The 25,470-nt window shown below is 35.6% G+C and overlaps 1 protein-coding gene across 1 annotated transcript in view; it reads left to right on the top strand.

Annotated features, from left to right (window-relative positions):
• The window catches only part of LOC149231510 (ABC transporter G family member 35-like), a 162,191-nt gene that overhangs the window by 26,553 nt on the left and 110,168 nt on the right, over positions 1-25,470 (top strand). Inside the window, exons 4-6 of the mRNA XM_089379210.1 lie at positions 23,124-23,208; positions 23,369-23,528; positions 23,677-23,753. Coding sequence (XP_089235336.1) covers positions 23,124-23,208; positions 23,369-23,528; positions 23,677-23,753 — 322 coding nt within the window. The remainder of the gene's footprint in view (positions 1-23,123; positions 23,209-23,368; positions 23,529-23,676; positions 23,754-25,470) is intronic.

The following is a 25,470-nucleotide window of genomic DNA, read 5'->3' as shown; positions in this document are numbered from 1 at the left end:
TTGAGCTAATCTTTTGTTTTAAAGTATCAAATGTTTTTTGTTGTTTGCCTCCCCACTGGAAGACAACCTTCACGCTGATCAAAGCATGTAGTGGAGCTGCTATGGAAGAAAAATTGGCAATGAACTTCCTCCAGTACTGCGCTTCTCCCAGAAAACTCCTTACTTTTGTGACTGATTCGGGTATTGGCCAATTCATAATGACCGAAAATTTAGAGGGGTCAATCTGTAGCTCACCTCCTCCAACTATGTGGTCCAAATACACTAATGAAGTTTTCTCGAATTCACATTTAGACATCTTCATAAATAATTGTTCTTTCCTCAAGACATCCAACACTTTCCTCACATGCTTGATATGCTTTTCAGTATCAAATGCCTTTTGTTGTTTGCCTCCCCACTGGAAGACAACCTTCACGCTGATCAAAGCATGTAGTGGAGCTGCTATGGAAGAGAAATTGGCAATGAACTTCCTCCGTTACTGCACTTCTCCTAGAAAACTCCTTACTTTTGTGACTAATTTGGGTATTGGCCAATTCATAATGACCGAAAATTTAGAGGGATCAATCTTCAGCTCACCTCCTCCAACTATGTGGTTCAAATACACTAAGGAAGTTTTCCCGAATTCACATTTAGACATCTTCAGAAATAATTGTTCTTTCCTCAAGACATCCAACACTTTCCTCACATGCTTGATATGATTTTCTCGTGATTTGTTGAATATCAAAATATCATCTAAATAGACAATTACAAACTCATTAAGAAAGGATCTTAAAACATCATTCATAACTCTAATGAATGTAGTTGGAGCGTTGCAAAGACCGAAAGGCATAACCAACCACTCAAACAATCTATGTTTGGTTTTAAAAGTAGCCTTCCAAATATCCTCCTCATCTATTCTAACTTGATGATATCCACTTCTCAAGTCTAATTTAGTGAAATATTTTGCATTCTTCAACTGATCTAGCAAATCATCTATTCTGGGTAGTGGGTATCGATTCTTTATAGTAATTTTATTCAAATCTCGATAATCTACACACATGCGCTAGGTTCCATCTTTCTTGGGTACCAAAAAAATTGGTGAACCACATGGAGAAGTAGAGGGATGAATTACTCCTTTATCTAAAAATTCTTGGACTTGTTTTTTAATTTCTAAACTTTCTAGAATTGATACATACCGATGTTTGGGAATGGACACTCTTGTTGTAGCTTAATTTCGTGCTAAATTCCCCTTTTCGGTGGCAATCCTTTTGGTTCTTGAAACATGTCTCCATATCGATTAACCACATCAACTAGATCATATTTCAGTGTTACATCACAACCTGCAAAGGATTCTTTCTCTATGTCACTCTTCTGCTTGATCATAAGGAGCACGAGACTCTTGCTAGAGTTGACTAGCCGCTTCATTTGCCCAGCGCTTGCCAAAGACAAATTAAGCTTCCTATGATGGGATCTCACATTATATTCCACTCTGTCTTTGAACAAATGATATTTGTTCTCAAATCTATGGAAAACAACTTTCCTTTCATAAAGATATGGGCTTCCCAACATAATTCCAGAAATATCCACCAACATTACATCTTATTCGACTTCATCAACAAAATTGGAAATAATTGCAAACCTGAAAACACATTTCCTTATGACTTGAAGATTTGCATCCTTGGTTATCCAACCTAATGGATACGGTTTATGATGAGGCATGGTTTCTAGATGCAATTTCTTGACCAATTCTGCAGAAACTAAATTTTCCTGGGATCCATTGTCAAACAGTGTATCAATCTTGCTGTGTTTGGAAATAAATCAGATGTGGAACAAATCAATTCTAGTTTCCTCATTTGAAATGTTGTTGGAGTTATTTGTTGCGCTGGTACTTGCCACTACTTCCTCTTTGCTTGCTTTTACCACGGATTTTCCCTTAGTGACTATGGTTGTAATATTTGATTCATCACCTAAGTCAGAACCCAAGTCTTGTTGTACAACAATATTTTCTTTATGTTTCCCTTTATTGTTAAATTTTTTCGGTCGTAATTCAGGATGAAGCTTCCAGCAGTGCGCTTCATCATGATCCTCTTTGGAACAATTCTTGCACACGGGTTTCACCCCTTCTTTCTTAACAGAAGCATTTTTCTTCTTCTTTCCTTTAAAATCCTTTCCTTTTCCATCACTCTGGAATGACTTCTTCTTACCTTCTTCTTGTACATTTTTTCCTCTTGCTTCGAGGTGTGTAGCTTGAACACAGACCTCATCAAGACTCGTGGGATTAAACATAAGAATGGTGTGTCGAAGATAGCTATGCAAACCTCCTATATATTTCAGCAAAGTATCTTGTGACTATAAGTCTACTCCTAGCATAAGAGCTCTTCTCCTAAACTCTTGAGTATACTCTTGCACATTTTAGCCTTTTAACTGTCTAAATTTTTTCCAATTCATGATAGCTTTTTGCATATGGGCTAAAGGATAGAATTGTCTTTTTATAGAAGCAATGAAATCAAACCAAGTAATAGAGATCTTACCATGTTTTTTGATCTCGTCTTGAGTCCTTTCTTCCCACCAAATGAGTGTTTCACCCTCCATTCTCAATGAAGCCAACTGAATTTTGATATCATCCTCTTGAAGGTTCTAAATCCTACAATATACCTCCAACTGACGAATCTAGTTATCCAACTTCTCTGCATTAACTTCTCCATTGTACATAGGCAACTCGAATTTAACAACCTTTAGAAAAGGTGATTTACTATTTCCTTTTGTAGAATGATGATAAGTATAAGTAAGGGTTGTATTATTGGAAGAGTGTGAAGATGCTTGTGAAGTAGAAGATGAAGAAGATGGTGGAGAGGGTGGAAGTTTGTCTCCATTCCCATTACCTCCTTTTCCATTACTTCCTCTTGAAGAACCTTCTCCTTTGGGCGGTTTGGAACTTTCTCCTTGCATTATGTTATTCCTCTATTCATAGAGGATCTTCACCATCTCTGTCATATCAAAGAAAGCCTTTTTGAAGGTCTTCTCATCTTTTGTCATGATAGGTTCTCCTTCATGAGACATAGTTTTTGAAGACTCAACTACAACTTCTGTAACTTGAGGATGTATTGGTGTAGAGGACTTTGGAAACCTTGCTCTTCTTCCACTCGAGCCAACTATAGGGATGTCAACCAGCGTCCCTTCTCCTCTTTTGAGTTTTATCCTGTTAGCATGACATAAACTTGCAAACAATTAAATCCTTCTTTCACAAAGAATATCTAGTAAGCAAAAACTAGTAATCTGATACCAACTTGATATGAAATGGAGTAAATTAGTAGTGTTGTGCTAATTCCCCATTCAGAATAAAACCCAAGATGCTTATCATTTTCTTATAATCAAGCACTAAGAGGGATTAAATCTCTCGAGTTGCAAACTTTTCTCGAGTTGCAAACTTTACTCAAGTTTTGCACTTAGAAAAGAGGTTTGCATCTCAAGAGATTCTATCTGTCTCGATGCTTGATAAATCTGAGGTTAAGATAAATCTAAACTAGTTTAAATAGTTTTTATGATTTTTTTAATTTTAGTAACATGAGATGCATTACGATACTTATTTATGTATTAATGCCTATCAACTTTTAACAATCATTTAATTTATATGACTACACTAATACAATATATATTAATATAATTTATAATAATAAATGACTATATAGCCTTACTCTGTATCATAACTCACTCATACTAACACTCCGTACCCATTCTCCTTAAACTTTCCAATAGGTGTAACACGTATAAAGTCGAATATGTATATAAATATATGTTTGAATAAATTTAAATTTACTCATAAACAAAATCACTTTTTGATCACCATCATTCAAACTTGTCTGGTAGGATACTCTTAGGGAATAACTTCTTTGTGGAGTTATGTTATATATTTTCTTATTTAGCTTCATTATTTTGAAAACTTCTAACACATGCACAATATGCCTTGGAAAGTTTCATGAGAGTATATGTAAATGGTTTTTAGAGGCCATTTTTAGATGGATTCAACCACTTGAATTGGATTTGTTTAATACTAGCGATTGCACCAGTTGTAAAGGAAACTTCGTAAGCATAAATTTTACGGCATAAATTCAAGATAAGGGCATTGCAAGCAACCTGATTCAGCCTTGCTTACTCCTTATAAACAACATCCCTCTACAAAGCCAATAGTGAAACAAGACCAAATTAAAAATCAATGTGCTTTGTGAGACCTTGTAAGATCTGTTGGACAAGTAAAAAGGTGTTATACATTTTCTCTCCTCTTCTAGCACAAGACACAAACATACATTTTTCCCTCCTCTTCTAACACAAGATACAAACATTACCTTTACTCTGAAACCACCTAAGTTTATAATGTCATTAAAATCCTTCATACCTAAATTATCTAAAACCATTTTTTTGCATTTTAACACAGCCAAGCTAGGATAATAATAGTAGTGATTATGAAATCAATTTCCTCCTAAACAAATTTGAGAATATCTGCATTTCACAGTCAACAATGACCTTAAGAATTCAACAGAGAAAATAAAAATATATTCTTACTAATGCATGGTGTCCCTTATTATCTTCTCCAAGCAATATCCCTTATCATCTTCTCCATGCATTGCTTATATGATGCTTTTGTCACACATTGCTTGTATGATGCTTTTGTCTCAAAAACACGTCTCTGTTTGTTACCCCAAATGATGAAATATTTTTTGAAAATAAAATCCACAGATTTTTAAGAGAAAATTATTCTATGAGTGAAACCATCCCCTACTTAGACAAATCTGTTTTAGTAGTGAGACCTAATTAGAGATTTAGAGTCATGTTTTTGAGGAAGAGCTAAGAGTTTGATATTAAAAGAGCTGAGAGTTTCCATCTCAGATGTGATGAAAACATGTTTAATACGAAGTTGTTGAGTTTTCTGATGTTTTATATGTACAATTCCAAATGATAGGCATGGAATTATTGGAGATGTTGTTACCAACTTGGCCGCTGTATCTGCCCAACATTGCAATTGTGTGGATGACTTATGGAGCTGGGGCCCTGAGTTTTTGAGACACAAAAGATTAGAGAAAGGAAATTGTAGATTATAGAAACCACAACATCTGGAGCAAAGCCAAAGAACTGGCACTGTATTGAATCTTGAAGTTCCAAAAGATCATTTGGTATAAGCCATAGGCGATCCTAAACGTTTCTCGTCACATAGCATATCCATTACAATCTTCATTATGGCTTGCCAATGTAAGAAACTGGAGTTGAATCTACCTTTTCTTTTTAGTGAATTTGAAGTTCAAAATACGAAACCATGGATCATCTTAGACTCTGAGATTCTAATAATGATGAAGTTTGGCCTTGATTTCTTTCTCATTCATTATAAGCACAACATCTTAAACCCTCTTCAGCTGACACGAGGTAAGCGAGTAGTGTTCTTTAAGCTCCCATTTCCTGTAATTATGGACAAGATTGATTCTAGACGAGCAACACACTAGAAACTAAGGCTTCTGGCGATTGGTTTTCTTTAATGGGTATGACTGATAATGCTGCTTGTAAGGTTTTTTGGCAGAGTTTTGGATATTAATTAGTTCTTTTGAATATTAATGACCAACAATGCAAGAAATAATGTTTTCTTGTGCTTTACTGCCAGTTTTAGAAATGTGTCTGAAGAGAGTTTCATGTTTCTCCCTTCAATGGCACTTAGAATCATCAATGTGGATTTCTTGCACTTATAGAGGTGCAAAAATTTGAAACATTTTTCTCTCCCATTACGTTTTCCCGAAACTCAGTCCAACAACGCTGAAATAGTGATGTGTGTGTAGACTCTCAAGATATGGGTAGTCTTGAGTTTTGTATTAACTTGAAATACAAGCACAACCATAATACGATTTTCAGAATTTGTAGGCTATATCAAGCTTGTCCATCAAGGTGAATGATTTCAACATTATAAGTTTGAAAAATCAACAATTTAGAATCCCCTAGAACATATGATTAAGAAGCATAATTTTCTCAGAATTCTAGTATAGTTGAAATCGGTAATAATTTGAAAAGGAGCCTTGGTAGATGGATTGCAGGTATAGGGCATCCTCCAATGAAAAAGAAAATGATAAAAAGGAAGGCATCCAACCAATATCCTAAGCACTTATGTTGGAGACTCCGACCACCTAACTGTTTTGGCTTTTGGAGACCTTTCACTAGTTGACTAGTGTTACCCCTCTGCATTCAATATTCTCGATTACAAAAATTTGATGTATCTCTCTTTTGTCTATGATAATAGAAGCCTTGGTAGATACGTCTTAATACCTTGCCTTCAAAATTGGAACAGCCTAAAGCAAATACATTGTACACTCACCATGTTGTGTAGGAAAAAGTTGCTCCAAAGCAAATACATTGTGCATTCACCATGTTGTGTAGAAAAAAAAGTTGGTATTTGTCTTTTTCTTTAGCTAGGTATATTCACTCTTCATCCTTTTACCTACCTCTTTGCAAACCAATAGTTCAGTTCAGTTCCTACTTTAAATTGCCTACCTCATAGAACAGCCTAAAGCAAATACATTGTACACTCGCCATGTTGTGTAGGAAAAAAGTTGCTCCAAAGCAAATACATTGTGCATTCACTATGTTGTGTAGAAAAAAAAAGTTGGTATTTGTCCTTTTCTTTAGCTAGGTATATTCACTCTTCATCCTTTTACCTGCCTCTTTGCAAACCAATCCAATAGTTCAGTTCAGTTCCTACTTTAAATTGCCTACCTCATAGACTAGGTTGTCTTCTAAACTTTTTGAAGAACTTTAAATTGCCTACTTCATAGGCTAGGTTGTCTTTTAAATGTTTATTTAGAAAAAATCAAATAAAATATTTAGTTAAATGCCTCCCATGTGATATTCTCATTGTTTTTCTAGTTTAATTAAACTTTATCCTCATTGTTAATTTGTTTTTCTAAGTTTTAAGTTTCTCTTTTTATGAGAGGGAAATAATCTTGAAAAGTCCTCATTGTAATTTCATAATGATCTGGATCAAATTTTCCATGGATGATATTATAGAATCATGATCTACCTGAATTATTTTCAAGTTTTTCATTTTATGAAATGGAGATAATTTTGGAAAGTCTTCATTGTAATTTCATAATGGGTTATTTTTAAGTTTCTCATTTTATGAAATGAAGATAATTTTGGAAAGTCTTCATTGTAATTTCATAATGATCTATAATTTTGGAAAATCTTCATTGTAATTTTAGAAATAAAATAAAGAATGAATGAGATCATAATACTATTAACTGTATTCAAAATAATAAATTTAGCCACTAAATAAAAGAAACCCAACATTAATTTTTGAAAAGAAGTGGATGAATGCCATGCAAGGAAGCCAATGCTCTGATCCAATAGAGTGAAGATATTGTTATCATGTATATTTGCAGGTATGTTATACATCACATATCAAATCAAGTAGTGGTCCATTAACTAATTTATATATGAAAATCCTCTCATAAAATACAAATATGATATTATTTTCATATACACTTCAATGGATTTATATAAAGACAAAATCAAAGAAAATCATTTTATACATTTCCATTGTTTCCTTATTTTACATTTTTAATGTAAATTTTGAACCACTTGTAATGATGTTCAAGATAATTTGTCATTAATTTTTTTTCATAAATGATTTTGAAAATGTTATATAATTTATTGAGTTAAAAATAATTTATTTTTCAAGTAAACAAAAACTTTCAAAATAATCAATACACATAAATCCTAATTGTAAATAAAAACTTCCTCTAATAAAGAAAAACTTTTAAGTAATCAATAGAAACATTCACATATTGGAATAAACACAACTATCTAGACAATAATGAGATCGATTATTTTTAAATCAACAAATCCTATAGTAAATACAAATTAAAAAGTCTGCATAAGATGAAACTCGCTCATCCTATACTCTATGTTACTCCATGGGTTGCAATTTGTCTACCGTCCTTTGCATATCCTATGTCTTTAATTCCAATCCTTCAGTAACAAACCTTCATACCACTTTCAATTTTGAACTATAACAACTTTTTGTTGTACAATAGACTTAATAGTACTGCACAATATCCTGAAGAGATCTGAAATTACCAGTCTCACCTTTTCTTTCATTTACACAATAGACCTGTTAGTTGTCACTGGCTCCCATTCTTTGTTTTCTTCAGAATAACCAGGTTACAACAAAGCATTTGAGTTTTCCCTATTTATCATCTCTTTTCAAAACGCTACAACTAGGTAAGCAAAATCCACGTTTAAGCAAATTAAGCGGAAATACCAACTATTAAAATATTATTAAATTTGTTACAAATACTGAAAATTTAAGGCCGTGCAGATATTGGGCCCAAAATATTGCACTCTTTTTTTTCAGAGAAAAAAAAGCTTAATAGTATTATATTGAGTCAATATAAAAATTCATAAAATACATAAAGGATCAAAATTAGCTACCTGCCAGCAAATGAAATCAAAAACTTGCAGACTTAGGACATCCCAAAGGAGACCTATACATCATCATGCCACCATCACAGCAAAAACAGTCTTTTAGAAGACAGGATCATCATATGTCTATACACATATAACAAAAAAACTAGCTGAATAGCAAATAAGCAGAAGGATGAAAAGAAAGTATCATAATCCAGGAATGGAAAAATCCTGGATGAAGCAAGATCGTTCTCCATCAAAAACCAGCATAGACCAAGAACCAGGCTTTAAAGACAGCCTCTTCTTTGACAGACAATCAGCTTGAACATTTTAGGAACGGAAGATGTGATGAATTGAGCACTGTTTCTAGTTTGAAGCACAGTAACATTACTTTTGACATTTATGTTTTGGTAAAAAACAGTAACATTGCCTTCAAAGAAGCTGAAAATTTAACTCATTACAGAATCTTACCTTTGGGTTGAGATCGTGAAAGTAGATTCTTGATTTTTGAACTTCGAATTCAAAAGTTCCCCAAATACCTGTGCCAAACACTTGGATTTTCAGCTCCAGGCTGTACCGATGGTAATATACATTAAAACAACAATCCTCCTTATGTATATAAAACAGCTTATGTCTGGATTTAGATCTTAACGGCAGATTCTAACTTTGGCTGATTTTTTTTCCTAATTTCTTGTTCCCGTCATTGTTCCTTCTCAATAGCTTTGGATAAAGCTATCTCTATACTGTTGAAATCGCCTATGTTCTTCTTATCCAACTGTCAGTCTCCTTTAATGTGTGGGGAGGCCCTTTACTGTAAGACATTTGAATCATATGGGTTTGGGCGTAGCAGAGCTTCACATATCCCCTTGGAACCATGGAAAACCCCCTGCAAGCAAACACGAATGTCAAACAGGGAGGGCACAAACATCATCGGAAAAGGGCGGCAACGCACAAAGCCAGACACAGAGCAGCACAGACCAGAACTCCGGCAGCAGCAGCCCCAGCGAAAAGGACTGCAAGGAAAACACTAACAGGCAGAGAGGCCGCAACGAACCACGGACGCCACCGAAAACCTTGTGCAAAAGCTACTCCGGTGGCTCAGCAAAATAGGAGAACCTCGGCCTCACTGTTGAAGGGAGGCACGAAACAAAGGGCAGCTACGGTTCAACCCCCAGCCCCTCGGCTTAGCTAACCCTGGAATAGCTACAGCGCTGGCAGCTGCTACAACAGAAACGAAGTATTGGGATCTGCAACATCAGATAGCCATGGTCGTCTACCTTCTCACAACGGCTGCTCCTAGAAAAAGATTAACTTTGGAGGGGTTGGCTGCTCCAAGAAAAAGATTACGTCTTAACTGTTATTTTTTTTAATTATAATGATATTTTTGATTAGCCGTTTAACATCAGATCATAACAAGGGAGTTGATTTCAGAGGGAAAGCAAGAAAAGTCTTACTGCGTAAATATTTATTATTTTTTTTAAATTTGTGATAGTTCATAATATGATTAGAGGTTATGGCTCAGTAGTATTTAATATTTTAAGGTTAATTTAGTAAATAATAAATTAATTTTTTATACATATTTTTTAAATTAATTTTAACTAATTTTGTATTTATAATTGTGAAATCATATGATGTTTTTGTGATTTAATTTTTTTTTTCATAATATGATTATAAATTATAATTTTGTTAGTATTTTAAGTTCAATTTAATAAATAATAAACTTGATATTTATATCTATTTTTAAAAATTATTTTTACACAATCTTATACTTGTAATCATAGAACAGTTTTTTCACACATAATGATAATTTTTAGAAAATGTCAAGAGACCTTTCTCTTTTTAATGCTAGAACCATTTGAAATCCACATAACAAGTCACCATTCATTATCGAAGTCTTCTTAGCCTTGAAGTGGCTATCTCAAACACAAGATTTCCTTTTATTTATTAAGATTCTTATGTGCATGTAGAGGCCAATTGAACAGTTAGTGGGCATTAACTTGTTCAAAGTATTCCACTTACGATAAATACTCTATTCCCTTAGAATGGTCCAATTTTAATTGGGAATTTTAAAACAAAGAGAATTATTTTTCTTACTCTTATTTTCTTAGATATCTAAAAGCAAATTAAAGTAAATTTTTCATGTGACATTAAAATCATGTCACTTTCATATTTTAAATTTACATAATCATAACCAATAACCATGTTTCATAATTTTCCTATGTATATGAAAAAAAAAAAAATTTCAGGTAAGCTTTTCATGGATATTTAAAAGCATGCTACTTTCATATTTTAAATTTATATCTAGGTAATAACCATGCTTCATCAAAGAAGCCAATTTGAAATTACAAAGGCCAATCTTACACCATGGCTAAACAAGCATAAATGAAGCTTTAACAACTCGCTTAATTAGGTAGACTTTAAGGCTTTTAAGCCCAATAAAATTTGAATTAAAGAAGCTAGATTTTAGACTTAATGGTCAAGGAAGAAATTCGTGAATTTCTTATCAGCTGAAATAAAATGCCCACATATATTCTTCTATACTAATAACAGCCCCAAGGGACTCTTATGCTCTCCCAATTGGTCTTGGACCAGATTTTGTAAGCATTTATTTTGGATAAATTAGGCCTTCAAAGGCCCTTGTTAAATTAGATGAAAAAGAGAAGAATTATGGTCTAATTTAACTTTCAAAATTTACAATTTTCCCAATCCTTCACTACTTTGCTGAAATTTCAACTATTTGTTTTTGGTTCCAGTAGGAGCACAACGACTCCCAAAAATTCTGTTAAAGAGGCGTCAGTGCCTAGTTAGTCATCCACAAAAGATTGTGAACCCAGGATGATCCCAGATTAAAAATTTCAGGGGACTTTTTCATTCATTACTGAAATTTACAATTTCATGAGTTCTTTAGTGAACTTTTTAGCTAATCATTTTAGATGTTTTGTGAAGACTATGCGAGTATTGACTATAAAACATTATATTTTTCTCTTGTAATTGGGTCCACATTACGTTTTATATATTTTTCTCTTGTAATTAGGTCCACATTACCAATTGGGGCAATCCTCCCATAAGCAACATGTTCCATGTTCAAGGCATCTTTTCCCTGGCTGGTGAAAACTTTCATGGTTGAAACCTACCAAGTGTCTTACATAACCATTTAGCGATCATGGTTGTTCAAGAGGCCGAGAGGCTATATTCTACTACCCTTCTAGCCATAAAATTCCTTTCAAGAGGCTTGTTACAGCCATAGCGTTAATGATATTAAAGAAGTAAGATTCAACTTGAGTCCAATGCTCATTTAATCCATTAAATCAATGCATTTAACCACACTTATGCATCACAAAAATACATTTAAATTTCAGCAAGCAATAATATAAAATGTACATCACTAAAAAATTCGTTTACATGTCCTTCTACAAAATTACAATTGATAAATAATTCACCAAAACTATCTATTTGATTTATTTCAGAAGTTGCCTACAACTGATGAAGGGTAGCCATTTTCCACTCAACCATAAGCTTAGATATCTGTTCAATTTCTTTTGTAGTTGGCCACCCACTAACTAGACCATGATATTATCATGGAAACACTCTCACTCAATCAACCAAAGGAGGTTTCATGAAGGCCATTCATTAAGAGAAAATCAACAAGTTCCCTTTTAAATCCCACTAAGCCAAGAGCTTGCTTAAACCATGGATGGTTTCTCACCTGGCTTGCACAACACAAGAGAGCCCCTTCACTGACCCAACAGTCCTTTGACAACCTCCCCTCTTTGTGCCTCCACGCCTTGCCCAACAAGCACCGAAAAACGAAACTCTAGATTGGAACTCAAGTTTGGGAGGCTTATGCTCAATTTTCTCAACCAAAAGACGGATCTCTTGATCCCTCACTATGATGCCATCAACCAACAACATTTCTAGCACTCATTTTCATCCAAATTTGGTTCTCAAATCCATTCGTGTGTATCCCACACTCTCTAGATGTGAAATCTCTTTGTTCATTGCTCTATAGCATGAGATTTTATGGGTCAAATCCACAAATTCATGGGTCAACCTAGAAATTTCTACATTGGTACTTTGCCCATACCTTTGGGACAGTTGGGCACAACTTGCCGACTACCTCCCATAAATATATGGAGCTGGTAGTGTTGCCGCAAAATCTATTAGGCCTTGGAGAGGGAAACCCTACAAGGCATAAACTAGACCAAGATACAATAATGGGGTAGTGGCCCATTGTCACCACAGCGAAAACCCCCTTCTCTTTACAGACTTTCACCAATGGGAGGAGTCTCAGTAGGAAAGAGATCACTTACAATAGGTATTCTAAGGTTGGTATGTAAGATGACCTCACTATGATCTCTTCAAGAAAGGCACAATTTAGGTTCAAGGCTCTACAAGGAGACATTTCGCTTTCTATGAGGAGACCTAGGAAAGGAGGCATAATACCTAGGGTTTGGTAAATTTGAGGAGTGTTGGATTTCCAAAGGTCAAGGCTAAGGGAAGAGGTTTCCAACAATGTGTACTAGCAATGCCAAGGCTCATGAAACCTTCAAGAAAGCCCTTAAGTTCAAGCAAGGCAACTAGGGTTTCTCTCTTAGACAAACAACTAGTGTAAGAAAGTTTATGGATGAAATTGAAGTGGATGCCCACAAAAAAAAAAATATTTTGTGGCAGATACTATCCCCTTGATTTTTAGGCTCTCCAACCATCAAACCACTGCTTGCCTAGGGATTTGCACCAAGCCCTAGTTTCCTAGCTTGGCCTTGTAAGGGCTGAATTAGGAGAGAAAGAAAATGGATAAAATTAAAATGTGATCACCAACCAAAAGGACCAGTCCCTTGTTCCTTGGGAGTATGGAGTCCTCAATGTGTTATATTAGCCAAAAAAGCTTTTAAGGAGGCCAAAATTTTGATACCCTAGCAAATAAAATTCCAACAATTACCTATTTAATGGAAGGTGGATTTTTCATGGGAGAGCTACCAAAAGTCCACCACTAAGGAAATTCATTTACCCATTATTTAAGAGTAATGCATGCAATAGATTATCTACATTGGCATTCAATAAGTATTCAACAAATTAGGGCACAATTGCAATTAATAGAATCAACAAAATTCCACACATTAGACATGTAAGAAATTAATTTTCAATATCTAGAAAATTACAAGATAACATGCAAAGAATCCATTCCATTCATCCAAAAAATAGCTCCAAATATAGACAAATCAACTCCAAATGTCAAAGTGCATTAAGATACTCCAAACTTTCTTGAAAGGTTCAAGTTTGAGTTCAACTCAAGAATCCGAAATATCCCAAGTGATGTGATGATCAAAAGTTACAATGACATGTTTCTCTACTTATATGAGGCATACAAATGCTTAATTAACCTACTAGCCCCTTCAAATCATAAAATAATGGGAAAATTCTAGTCTAGGTCATAATCTGACCTAGTAGCCTTTGTGAAATAAAATAAATCTCCATAAGTGCAAGCCAAAATGATGATGTCATGCTAGAGGATGTCTCCTTAGGGCTTGTGTTTATGACCTTGAGTGCCTTGACTTGCGTAGAGGCCCTCTAAATTCACCTTCTAGGGGTTGTCCCCTAGATCTTTGTCAAAATCACCCCGTGGACCCCAATTTTGGCTTTAGGGAATAAAATGGGTCTCATGGATCTCTGTTATAGATCTGATATGAAAATATAAGATAATGCAAATGAACCCAGAAAGTATATGAAATGATTCTTTATTGATCAAACCCTTAAGGTAGGGCAACACCATACATCCACTCCTTGAGAAAGGAGAACACTCCACAAGCCATATGCCTGTTCATACAACATTTCTTGACACAATTCCTTGACAATCTTGGTGTGGAGTCTCTAGCCTCTATATAGGCCTCATACATACAATACCATGGGTCATTACCATGGTTCCCTCATACCATCAAACTAATACCATGAGCCCATTACATTATTACTAACTACTTGTAGTCCCTTACATGATATGGGTTAACCACCTTATTTATTACTATGACCCATCCCATTATTACATTATTACCTTGGGTACCTCCCTCGGTACCCCATATTATCCCCCCTAGGTATATAACATTCCACCCCCTTAGCATGTTTCGTCCCCGAAACATGGGAAGAACACAAATAATAAGATCTACTCAAAAGAGTAGTTCACTGGTACCATGCATGTGCATCTAGCCATCCAAGAGAAAGGTGAACCCCTGATATCGCTGGTGCCTCGCTCGCTTGAGATGGAAGTTGACCGTGGCAGCTCTTCTGTGCTGATGTGTAGTAGGTGGATCTTCGCTCCTCGCTATCCGTCATACAGGGGTTGTTGTCCTTGTGGCTAATTGGTTGTTTTCTTGCGGGGTGATGTGGGAGATGATATGTTGAAGTTTTAACCCACGGTGTCTTTTTCTTTAATTCACCCTGTTGTGGTGCCTGTTGTGGTGTCTTCTTTTCCAATATGACTTCAACCACTGAGCCCTCATCTGATGTACCTGTAACCTTTTCTGCTTCAACCTCTGTTTGTGTTTGATTGTTGATCAACAAAGGCTCATCATCTGATATGTCAATCTCTGGGACATCTTCTGCTTCAACATTCATGGACTCTACCTGTTTATTGATGGAAATATCCTGTAATGTAATTTTCTTCTTTTTATACCAGAGCTTCAGGAATTTCTTCTGCACATTAATATTGATAGTACCCACTAATTCCATCCAAGGGTATCCCAAAACAACATCCATGTTATCCATATCTGAAGCATAAAAATCACCATGCAACACATACTTATCCATAGAAATTTTCAAATCCTTATACAATTGAATATCCTCATCATCCACCTGTGTGTTTTCAATGTGTTTTTTGGAACTTGCAATTTTTTTATCAAATTAACATTGATAAAATTATGCTTGCAACTAGGATTTATAGAAACAATGTTCTTCTCTTTCTAAATCAATCCATGAACCTGCAATAAGGATATACCAGTAGGAAATAGCCCCACATGTTTCTCCTTATCTTGTTTTCTGGCATGAGACCATCTGTCTAAAAGTAATTTTTCAAATTTTTCATCGGGCAGGTTGGAACACTTCTTTTGGTTAAGTAATCCCCACCATGTGGCTGCCTCGTCTTCAAAATTACACACTACAAAAGTTCTCCAATGATGTGTCCATAATAACTTGTGTTTTTGTATGTATTCTTCAATAGTAGAACCATTATCTTTTCCTGTAAATAATAGAACCTTGCTAGAAGCCATGAAGAGGGTTTTGAAAAAAAAATGGTGAAAATTTGAATTTGTCACAATTCCGTCAATATTGCTCAAAATCCCTATTATGACCTGTTTTCATAAATGGAACAATCATTCTGCATCTGCCCATGTGATAGAAATCTTGATACAGGCACTAGAATTTCAGATCTGCGCTGCAACTCTCCCGCCGTCACCAAAATTTCTGCAAAAAAGAGTTGATTTTAAATCAACGATATCTCCCTCATCCGGACTTTGATTCGACTGATTTTTTTTTTGAAATTGAGTGTTTTTCACACAGAATCCAAATCTACAATTAGATTTTACAGATCTTGCACCAAGACGTCCAGATCTATGCCGCAAATTCGCTGCCCCGAAAAATTGTCTGCAACCCCACTGATTTTTAAATCAGCGATATCTCCTTCATCCGAACTCCAATTCAGCCGATTTTTTTTTTGAAATCGGGTATTTTTTCACATAGAATCCAGATCTACAATTATATTTTGCAGATCTTATGCTAGGACATCTAGATCTGCACCGCAAATTCACTGCCCCGAAAAATTATCTACAACACCACTGATTTTTAGATCAGTGATATCTCCTTCATCCGGACTCCGATTCAGCCGATTTTTTTTTGAAATCGGGTATTTTTTCACATAGAATCTAGATCTGCAATTAGATTTTGTAGATCTTGCACCAAAACATACAGATCTGATCTGCAAACTCGCCGCCCCCGAAATCCTGCAAAAAATTAAAAAAAAAATTCTCCACTTTTGTGCCCAAGAAAGTGCTCTGATACCACTTGTTATAGCTCTGATACCACTTGTTATAAATCTAACCCGGAAATATTATAGATCTGATATGAAAATATAAGATAATGCAAATAAACCCAGAAATAATATGAAATGATTTTTTATTGATATCAAACCCTTAAAGTAGGGCAACACCATATATTGACTCCTTAAGGAAGGAGAACACTCCACAAGCCATATGCCTATTCATACAATAATCATCGACTCTCTTTCACTTGGAGTCTCTAGCCTTTATATAGGCCTCATACATACAGTACCATGGGTCATTACCATGGTTCTCTCATACCATCAACTAATACCATGGGCTCATTACATTATTACTAACTACTTGTGGTCCCTTACATGGTATGGGTTAACCACCTTATTTATTACTATGGCCCATCCCATTATTACATTATTACCTTGGGTACCTCCCTTGGTACCCCATATTATCCCCTCTAGGTATATAACATTCCACCCCCCTTAGCATGTTCCCGAAACATGGGAAGAACACAAATAATAAGATCTACTCAAAAGAGTAGTCCACTGGTACCATGCACGTGCATCTAGCCATCCAAGAGAAAGGTGAACCCTCGATCTCACTAGTGCCTCGCTCGCTTGAGATGGAAGATGACCGTGGTATCTCTTCTGTGTTGATGTGTAGTAGGTGGACCTTCGCTCCTCTCTATATGTCCTGCGTGGGTTGTTGTCCTTGTGGCTAATTTGTTGCCATCTTGTTGGTTGTTTTCTTGCTGGGTGGTGTGGGTGGTGATATGCTGATTGTGTATCTTTCTTTAATTTACCACCTAATGGAGCCTGATTGGTATCTGGTACATGTTGTGGTGCCTGCTGTTGTTTCTTATCTTCTAATATTACCTCAACCACTGAGTCCTCATCCAATGTAACATTTTCTGCTTCAACCACTTTGGACTCTACCTGTTTTTCTAGGACCTGATTTGATGTTTGTGTGTGGTTGTCGACCATCAATGGCTCATCATCTGATATGTCAGTCCCTGGAACATCTTCTGCTTCAATGTTCGTGGACTCTACCTGTTTATTGATGCAAATATCCTGTAATGTAATTTTCTTCTTTTTATACCAGAGCTTCAGGAATTTCTTCTGCACATTAATATTGATAGTACCCACCTCTTCCATCCAAGGGTATCCCAAAACAACATCCACATTAGCCATATCTGAAGCATAAAAATTAGAATGCAATACATACTTGTCCATACAAATCTTCAAATCCTTATACAATTGAACATCCTCATCATCCACCTGTGTGTTTTCAATGTGTTTTTCTGGAACTTGCAATTTTTTTACCAAATTAACATTGATAAAATTATGCTTGCAACTAGGATTTATAGAAACAATGATCTTCTCTTTCTGAATCAATCCATGAAAAAGCAATAAGGATATACCAGTAGGAAATAGCCCCACATTTTTCTCCTTATCTTGTTTTCTGGCATGAGACCATCTGTCTAAAAGTAATTTTTCAAATTCTTCATCGGGCAGGTTGGAACACTTCATTTGGTTAAGTAATCCCCACCATGTGGCTGCCTCGTCTTCAAATTTACACACTACAAAAGTTCTCCAATGATGTGTCCATAATAACTTGTGTTTTTGTATGTATTCTTCAATAGTAGAACCATTATCTTTTCCTGTAAATAATAGAACCTTGCTAGAAGCCCTGAAGAGGGTTTTGAAAAAATGGTGAAAATTTGAATTTGTCACAATTCCGTCAATATTGCTCAAAATCCCTATTATGACCTGTTTTCAGAAATGGAACAATCATTCTACATCTGCCCATGTGATAGAAATCTTGATACAGGCACTAGAATTTCAGATCTACGCTGCAACTCTCCCGCCGTCACCAAAATTTCTGCAAAAAAAAGCTGATTTTAAATCAGCGATATCTCCCTCATCCGGACTCCGATTCGACTGATTTTTTTTTTAAATTGAGTGTGTTTTCACACAGAATCCAGATCTACAATTAGATTTTGCAGATCTTGCACCAAGACGTCCAGATCTGTGCCACAAATTCGCTGCCCCGAAAAATTGTCTGCAACCCCACTGATTTTTAAATCAGTGATATCTCCTTCATCCAGACTCCGATTCAACCGATCTTTTTTTTGAAATCGGGTATTTTTTCACATAGAATCTAGATCTGCAATTAGATTTTTCAGATCTTGCACAAAAACATACAGATCTGATCTGCAAACTCGTCGCCCCTGATATCCTGCAAAAAATAAAAAATAAAAAATAAAAAATAAAAAATAAATCTCCACTTTTTTTCCCAAGAAAGTGCTCTGATACCACTTGTTGTAGCTCTGATACCACTTGTTATAGCTCTGATACCACTTGCTATAGATCTAATATGAAAATATAGCTCTGATACCACTTGTTATAGATCTGATATGAAAATATAAGATAATGCAAATGAACCCAGAAAGTATATGAAATGATTCTTTATTGATCAAACCCTTAAGGTAGGGCAACACCATACATCCACTCCTTAAGGAAAGAGAACACTCCACAAGCCATATGCTTGTTCATACAATAATCCTTGACACAATTCCTTGACAATCTTGGTGTGGAGTCTCTAGCCTCTATATAGGCCTCATACATACAATACCATGGGTCATTACCATGGTTCCCTCATACCATCAAACTAATACCATGGGCCCATTACATTATTACTAACTACTTGTGGTCCCTTACACGATATGGGTTAACCACCTTATTTATTACTATGGCCCATCCCATTATTACATTATTACCTTGGGTACCTCCCTTGGTACCCCATATTATCCCCCCTAGGTATATAACAATCTCCTTGTGGTTAATATGCCTAACTTTTATCCAACGTTGAGGTCACTGTAGATAGTTTTAAACTTTTAGCCCTTCCATGTCTCAAGGTATGAGACAAACCTCATCTGGGCCCTGGATCAACTGCTTGACCCTGTAGTATTGCTAAGATGGTTGGGGGCATGTTGGTCCAAGTGCATCATCCTATAAATGATACTACTTGTTATGGCTCTGATACCACTTGTTATGGATCTAATACCACTTGTTATGGCTCTGATACCACTTGTTATAGATCTAACCTAGAAATATTATAGATCTGATATGAAAATGTAAGATAATGCAAATGAACCCAACAAGTATATGAAATGATTCTTTATTGATCAAACCCTTAAGGTAGGGCAACACCATACATTCACTCCTTAAGGAAGGAGAACACTCCACAAGCCATATGTCTGTTCATACAATAATCCTTGACACTCTTGATGTGGAGTCTCTAGCCTCTATATAGGCTTCATACATACAATACCATGGGTCATTACCATGGTTTCCTCATACCATCAAACTAATACCATGGGCCCATTACATTATTACTAACTACTTGTGGTCCCTTATATGATATGGGTTAACCACCTTATTTATTACATTGGCCCATCCCATTATTACATTATTACCTTGGGTACCTCCCTTGGTACCCCATATTATCCCCCCTAGGTATATAACAATCTCCTTGTAGTTAATATGCCTAAATTTTCTCCAACGTTGAGGTCACTGTAGATAGTTTTAAACTTTTAGCCCTTCCATGTCTCAAGGTATGAGACAAACCTCATCTGGGCCCTGGATCAACTGCTTGACCCTATAGTATTGCTAAGATGGTTGGGGGCATGTTGGTCCAAGTGCATCATCCCATAAATGATACAGGATAAAGTGCAGGAGCTTCGTGGGTGCTGAAGGTACCCATGGATACAAGTGATTCTCTACAACTGTCTGGATTCTCATGGCTCTCAATGCATCACTTATGGGTATCAGTATGTCCCTCTAGAGGACCTAGACCCCAATTAAGTTGCCCAGACCTATGGATGGAACCACCCTCCAATTACACACAATATTTGGTGCTACAACTTTCACCATTAGGTACATTTAATCATCATTGCATCTAAGTGAACCAAGCTTGAAAGAAATAGACAAATTAACATTTCATACAAGGTTTTTCTTCCAAAATTGTGGCCTTAGTCATGTAATGGTGTTACCTCTCTTGGTAGGAGTGGTTAATAGGTGACCCTATTAGGTGTTTTCAACCCCCAAGGGGAAATGACATGTCCTTGGTCCACCCTTCAATCAATAGGTGCCATCTGAATAATGATGGAATGGAGGGTAAAAGACTTCATGGTCAAGTACCATGGTCAAAGGGATTGACTATGATGGAGTACCTCATCCTAGGTGTATAGATGTGAGGAGAGAAAAATTGTGGATGCATGAGTTACCTCGGCCTTTGTTTTTCCACCTCTCTAAATTCCTTTTACTTTTTCTTGGTTCTTCTTTGTATTACTGCTCGTAGCTCAAAGGATTAGAGCTTGCTTTGTATGATGTATAATAATTATCCCTTTATGATGGGGCAATTCATCACCCATCAGGGTTTAGGACATGCAAGGATTTGTTGTATTCTATGAGATAGAGCAACATTGACCCATGAACTGGGTGATGGCCATATAAGTGAGGTAGAACTCATTCTTAGTTTTTTCCCATGTGCTAATTTGAATGTCCCGACCTCTTTTGCATTTTGTTTTTTCCCGTTTTTTTTCTTGTGACCATCATATGCTCTTTCTAGTTCTTTTAGTTGCATCAACCTCCCAGGGTACATTTTGAGGCCCTACCCAGGTATGAAGATGTGTGGGTGCCAAATCCCAATGAACCAACTGTCAATTAAACCTGAAGAATGGAGGTGGAATAGGGATTTGTAATATAAGATGGAAAGTGGTAAGTATGGAATATGGAAAGATGAGGCTATGCTATCTCAATCATGGCTTCCCAAGTAGTGCCCCCCTATACCCATTGGGCCATTTGGGGAGGTCCCACTAGACTAGGATTGAAAATTACCCCCCCATTTAAGTTGAGGGAACAAGATCATGGACACGACCCTTCTTTCTTCCATGTTACCCCATAATCCATATCAAAATGCCCATATAGAAACAAGCATAAACACCTAATTGAAAAATGAATAAAGTACCTTTTTTAGCAGAAGCCCACCTTTCAACATGTGCTCTTGGAAAGTGGGCGAGGGAACATATGACTGATGTAGGTGGTGGAGATATGAATGGCACATCACATCGACTACTAGGGGCTCTTAGGGGTTGTTGGCTGTCTGATGGAAGAGATGAATAGGAGAAAAGTTTCTCCTATGGTCACCCACTTTTGGTGGGTAACACGTAGTTCAACCACCAATCCCTTCATCAACTAGTTTGTTGGAGAATTGGGAAAAGGAGTTTTCGAATTAGGTTTTTAATATTCAACTCAACAAAATAATTCTTGGCATGGGTTATTTCAACAGGGAAATATTTGCCACTATTCTCCCTTGCTAGTGCCCCCTCATGGCTCATGGTCCATGTCAGTGCTCATCCCATTCATCAATTGTTCAGCATTATAAATTACAAGCAAAAAACATACACGTGCTTGTTGGCTTAACGAGCTCAACATCCTGTCCATATAGGCAATATTAATATAATTTAATTACAATATTAGTGGGGAATCAAAATGGGGGTGCTATAGGAAGCAAGGGGAAGTGTCCATCTATATCTTGTAATGGGAAAAGGTATGGGATGGATGGGGATTTCATTTTAAAAGTTGTCTTGGATTGCATGTGAAAGACAAATATTATTTTCTCTTTAATTTCTTTAGTTGTGATTACCTTTGGTTTGCTACTGCACAATGATGAGCATGCTTAGTGGCTTCATAATTTTTTGTACAACACCTGTAATATTTTGTGTTTATATGTGCATTGTGTATCTTGATAGTGCAAAATTTAATCATATATTGTTTGATGTGTACATATGAGAAAGTCAGGAAGAAAATTTTCAAAAATATGTTATTCACATTAAACATTTTTAGTTCAGAGGATTCTATCAATTTTTCTTTCAAGTATAATATTTAGTGATAGACAAATAAATGCAAACTTGTTTATCATGTAATTTCAGCAGTTAAGATAACATTGCTGACTTGTTTTGTTCTTAGTGGCATTTAATCTTTTGACTGCAATTTCCAATATATTACAAATCCATGAAGTGACCATTGATTTGTGTTTATGCCTTGGTTATGGACATACCCCTGTGAGTTTTTTTATTGTGCCTTAACCTGTTTTTACCATATGGCATACATATTTACATCTTTACATTGAAGTGGCTCTTATTTAACAATGTTGACGACAATTTATCCTCTTATTTAACAATGTTGACGATAATTTATCCTTTCAAATAATCTAGTATTTAGAATTTATAGTCTTGTCAATATTGCTTCAACTGCTATAAATTATATCAGATATTAGCCAATTTCAAATTGCTTCCTAACATTTGAAGTGTACCAATATGTTTTAACCATAAATAGTGCAAAATGTTGTCCCGAGCAACATTTGAATCATTCAAATATTTTACTGTATTCAGTGCCTCTTAGGAACACTTGTCCTAGTATTCAGATACTAATTCAACTTTATGTTCCCTTTATTCGTCTATCACATGCAAACATGGATCTCATTACATAATATAAGTAAAAATTGTCATAGACAAAAGATGGTCCATGTGAACTTCATGTTATTTTTGACATCCAACTAATTTATACAACAAATTTTTTTATGATACTATATTTGATGAACATGATGCAGGATTACTCTTCTGCTAGGACCACCAGGGTGTGGGAAGACAACATTGCTTCTAGCTCTTGCAGGAAAATTGGACCCTAAAATGAAGGTTATTGCTTGAAATTTTGTCATGCTTTATGGTGATGATTTTGGTTGCACAGTTCAGACAATATTGGAATTTTAGGATGTTGAATGGTTATATTCATCAATATATAAACTTTGGATTTTATTCAAAGACTTTTACCAATGTTTAATGCATATCCTAACAGACAAGGGGAAATATCTCATACAATGGGTTCCAGCTCAATGAGTTTGTGCCCCAAAAGACATCAGCTTATATCAGCCAACATGATCTGCACTTTGGAGAGATGACGGTTAGGGAAACATTTGATTTCTCAGCTCGTTTCCAAGGAGTGGGTACCAGACATGGTGTGTAATTTTTCATAGAGGACTTTCCTTTTGAGTTCATCTTTTTTGTCATAATTTAATCTACTAGTCGTATCTTATATGATCAATGTTGAGTAGAGATTTTTATTCTATGGAAGGTCTAGCAACTCATTTTTTGGCATACATATAGATTTGTTGTTGGAAATACGAAAAAGAGAAAAAGAAGCTGGCATCCTTCCAGAGGCAGATGTAGACACATATATGAAGGTTAGTTACAAGGAACTGTTGTATTCAGTAGAACAAAGGCCAAGAAGGATATGTATAATTTTTTTTTTAAATGCTTTGATCTTACTATTAATAAAATTATTTTTTCCCATGAAATATTCATTATATTCAATATTTCAAGTACGAAATTAGAATATATGTACAAGTTTTTTTTTTTAAATGCTTTAATCTTACTGTTAATAAAAATGTTTTTTTTCCAAGAAAATATTCATTATATTCAATATTTCAAGTAAGAAATCAGAATATACATTGCATTGCCTTTGCAGGCTCAAAAAATAAAGTAGTCTTTTGACTTTCCTATTACTAAAAACTAGCATCTTCCCTATCACTTCTTATTACAGTCTTCCGTGGCTCCTTTAAGGCAGCCTTTCAGAAAGGAACATATCCTCCTACAAATGGCCACAGGCTCCTTTAAAGTAATAAAAGCTAAAAGCGTAAAAAGTTTAAAAAGTTTTGACCATGAAGACCCCTTGCTTCATAAGAGAGTCCTTTCAGAAGCTGAAATTAAGGTCTCTCCTCTGAATGCTTGTTCAGAAAGAAGTCCCTTTTGCAAAAGAAGCACTTTTTTAGACAACTGGTGTGCAATCGAATTGAATTCCCTAAAGACATGGGAAAAGGAGATATCTATAATCTTTTTTGCCTCTAGGAATTGTGTAATGTTTTTTTTTTCTGGTGTTTTTTATGAGATGGTTAAGATGGACTTTTAAAGTTGGGCACAGAGACGTCATAGGTGCAGGTTGGTGTCATCAGTGGGCCCGAGGATTTTTAGGAGTTTCTATGAGGTTCAATGAAATTCGCTTGGTATATTCCATCATCCGCACATTTTTCCTTTCGTTCCGGTGCATTCCTACAACTTTCAAAAAACCGAGTTCTCATTGGGCCTGACTCAATTTAAGGTGGCATTCCAGAAAGAATAATTGACATAACACCTTAGTGTAGTAGCTTGTTGGAACCGGAACGAGAAGATCTACAAGATAAGATGGTTAGATGCGAGTTTTAGTGACTTGAAGAGACATGGTGACCAATTTACCCTTTTCCCGCATTAAAAAATATTTTAATTGAAATAAAAGAGGGAAAAATGCTCCATGATTAAAGTAATAATACAATAGGAAGTTCTAGAGGGGTCCACCATATCTATAAAAGAGGAGGAGGCCATTGGAGCAGATTTTGATATTAATATTACTTTTGTATGAGAGGTTGGGAGTTCTCTACTTCCTTGGATTATCCATTATAATAAATTAGGAGAATTTTCATTGTGTCATTGGATTGTAGTGCATTGTTTGTTTTATTGTACAAGACAATATGCTATTAAATGAATGATAATCTAACGTTGAAATTTAGATTAAGTTCGATTTGTGCAAATTTAACAAATATACCATTTGGAATATTACAATGCTATCAGAGCCTTTGTATTGACTCAGCCCGTGGGTTTTTCAATTTCCAATTATAGTGATTATTGATGGACGGATTTACAAAATGAGAATCTGTTAAAAGAGCTCATTGATTGTGCGACAAATTGTCTGTCGAATATTAATTATTAGACAAATTCATTTGCCCAAAATTTATTTTTACCAAGAGGCCAAACTTTAGATATTAATTTGGGCACAAATTAATTAGCCAAGTTTTTACTGTATTCAAACTACAAGTTTATTTTCCTGGGAGGTTGATCATGGATCAACTCCAAAGGGACAAATCGCAG

This window comes from Pinus tabuliformis, chromosome J (assembly GCF_031772625.1).
Source record: "Pinus tabuliformis cultivar Carrire ecotype Pingquan chromosome J, CPIR1, whole genome shotgun sequence".
NCBI lineage: Eukaryota > Viridiplantae > Streptophyta > Pinopsida > Pinales > Pinaceae > Pinus > Pinus tabuliformis.
The sequence above is the reverse complement of the archived record's forward strand: the minus strand, read 5'-3'. Positions and strand labels throughout refer to the sequence as shown.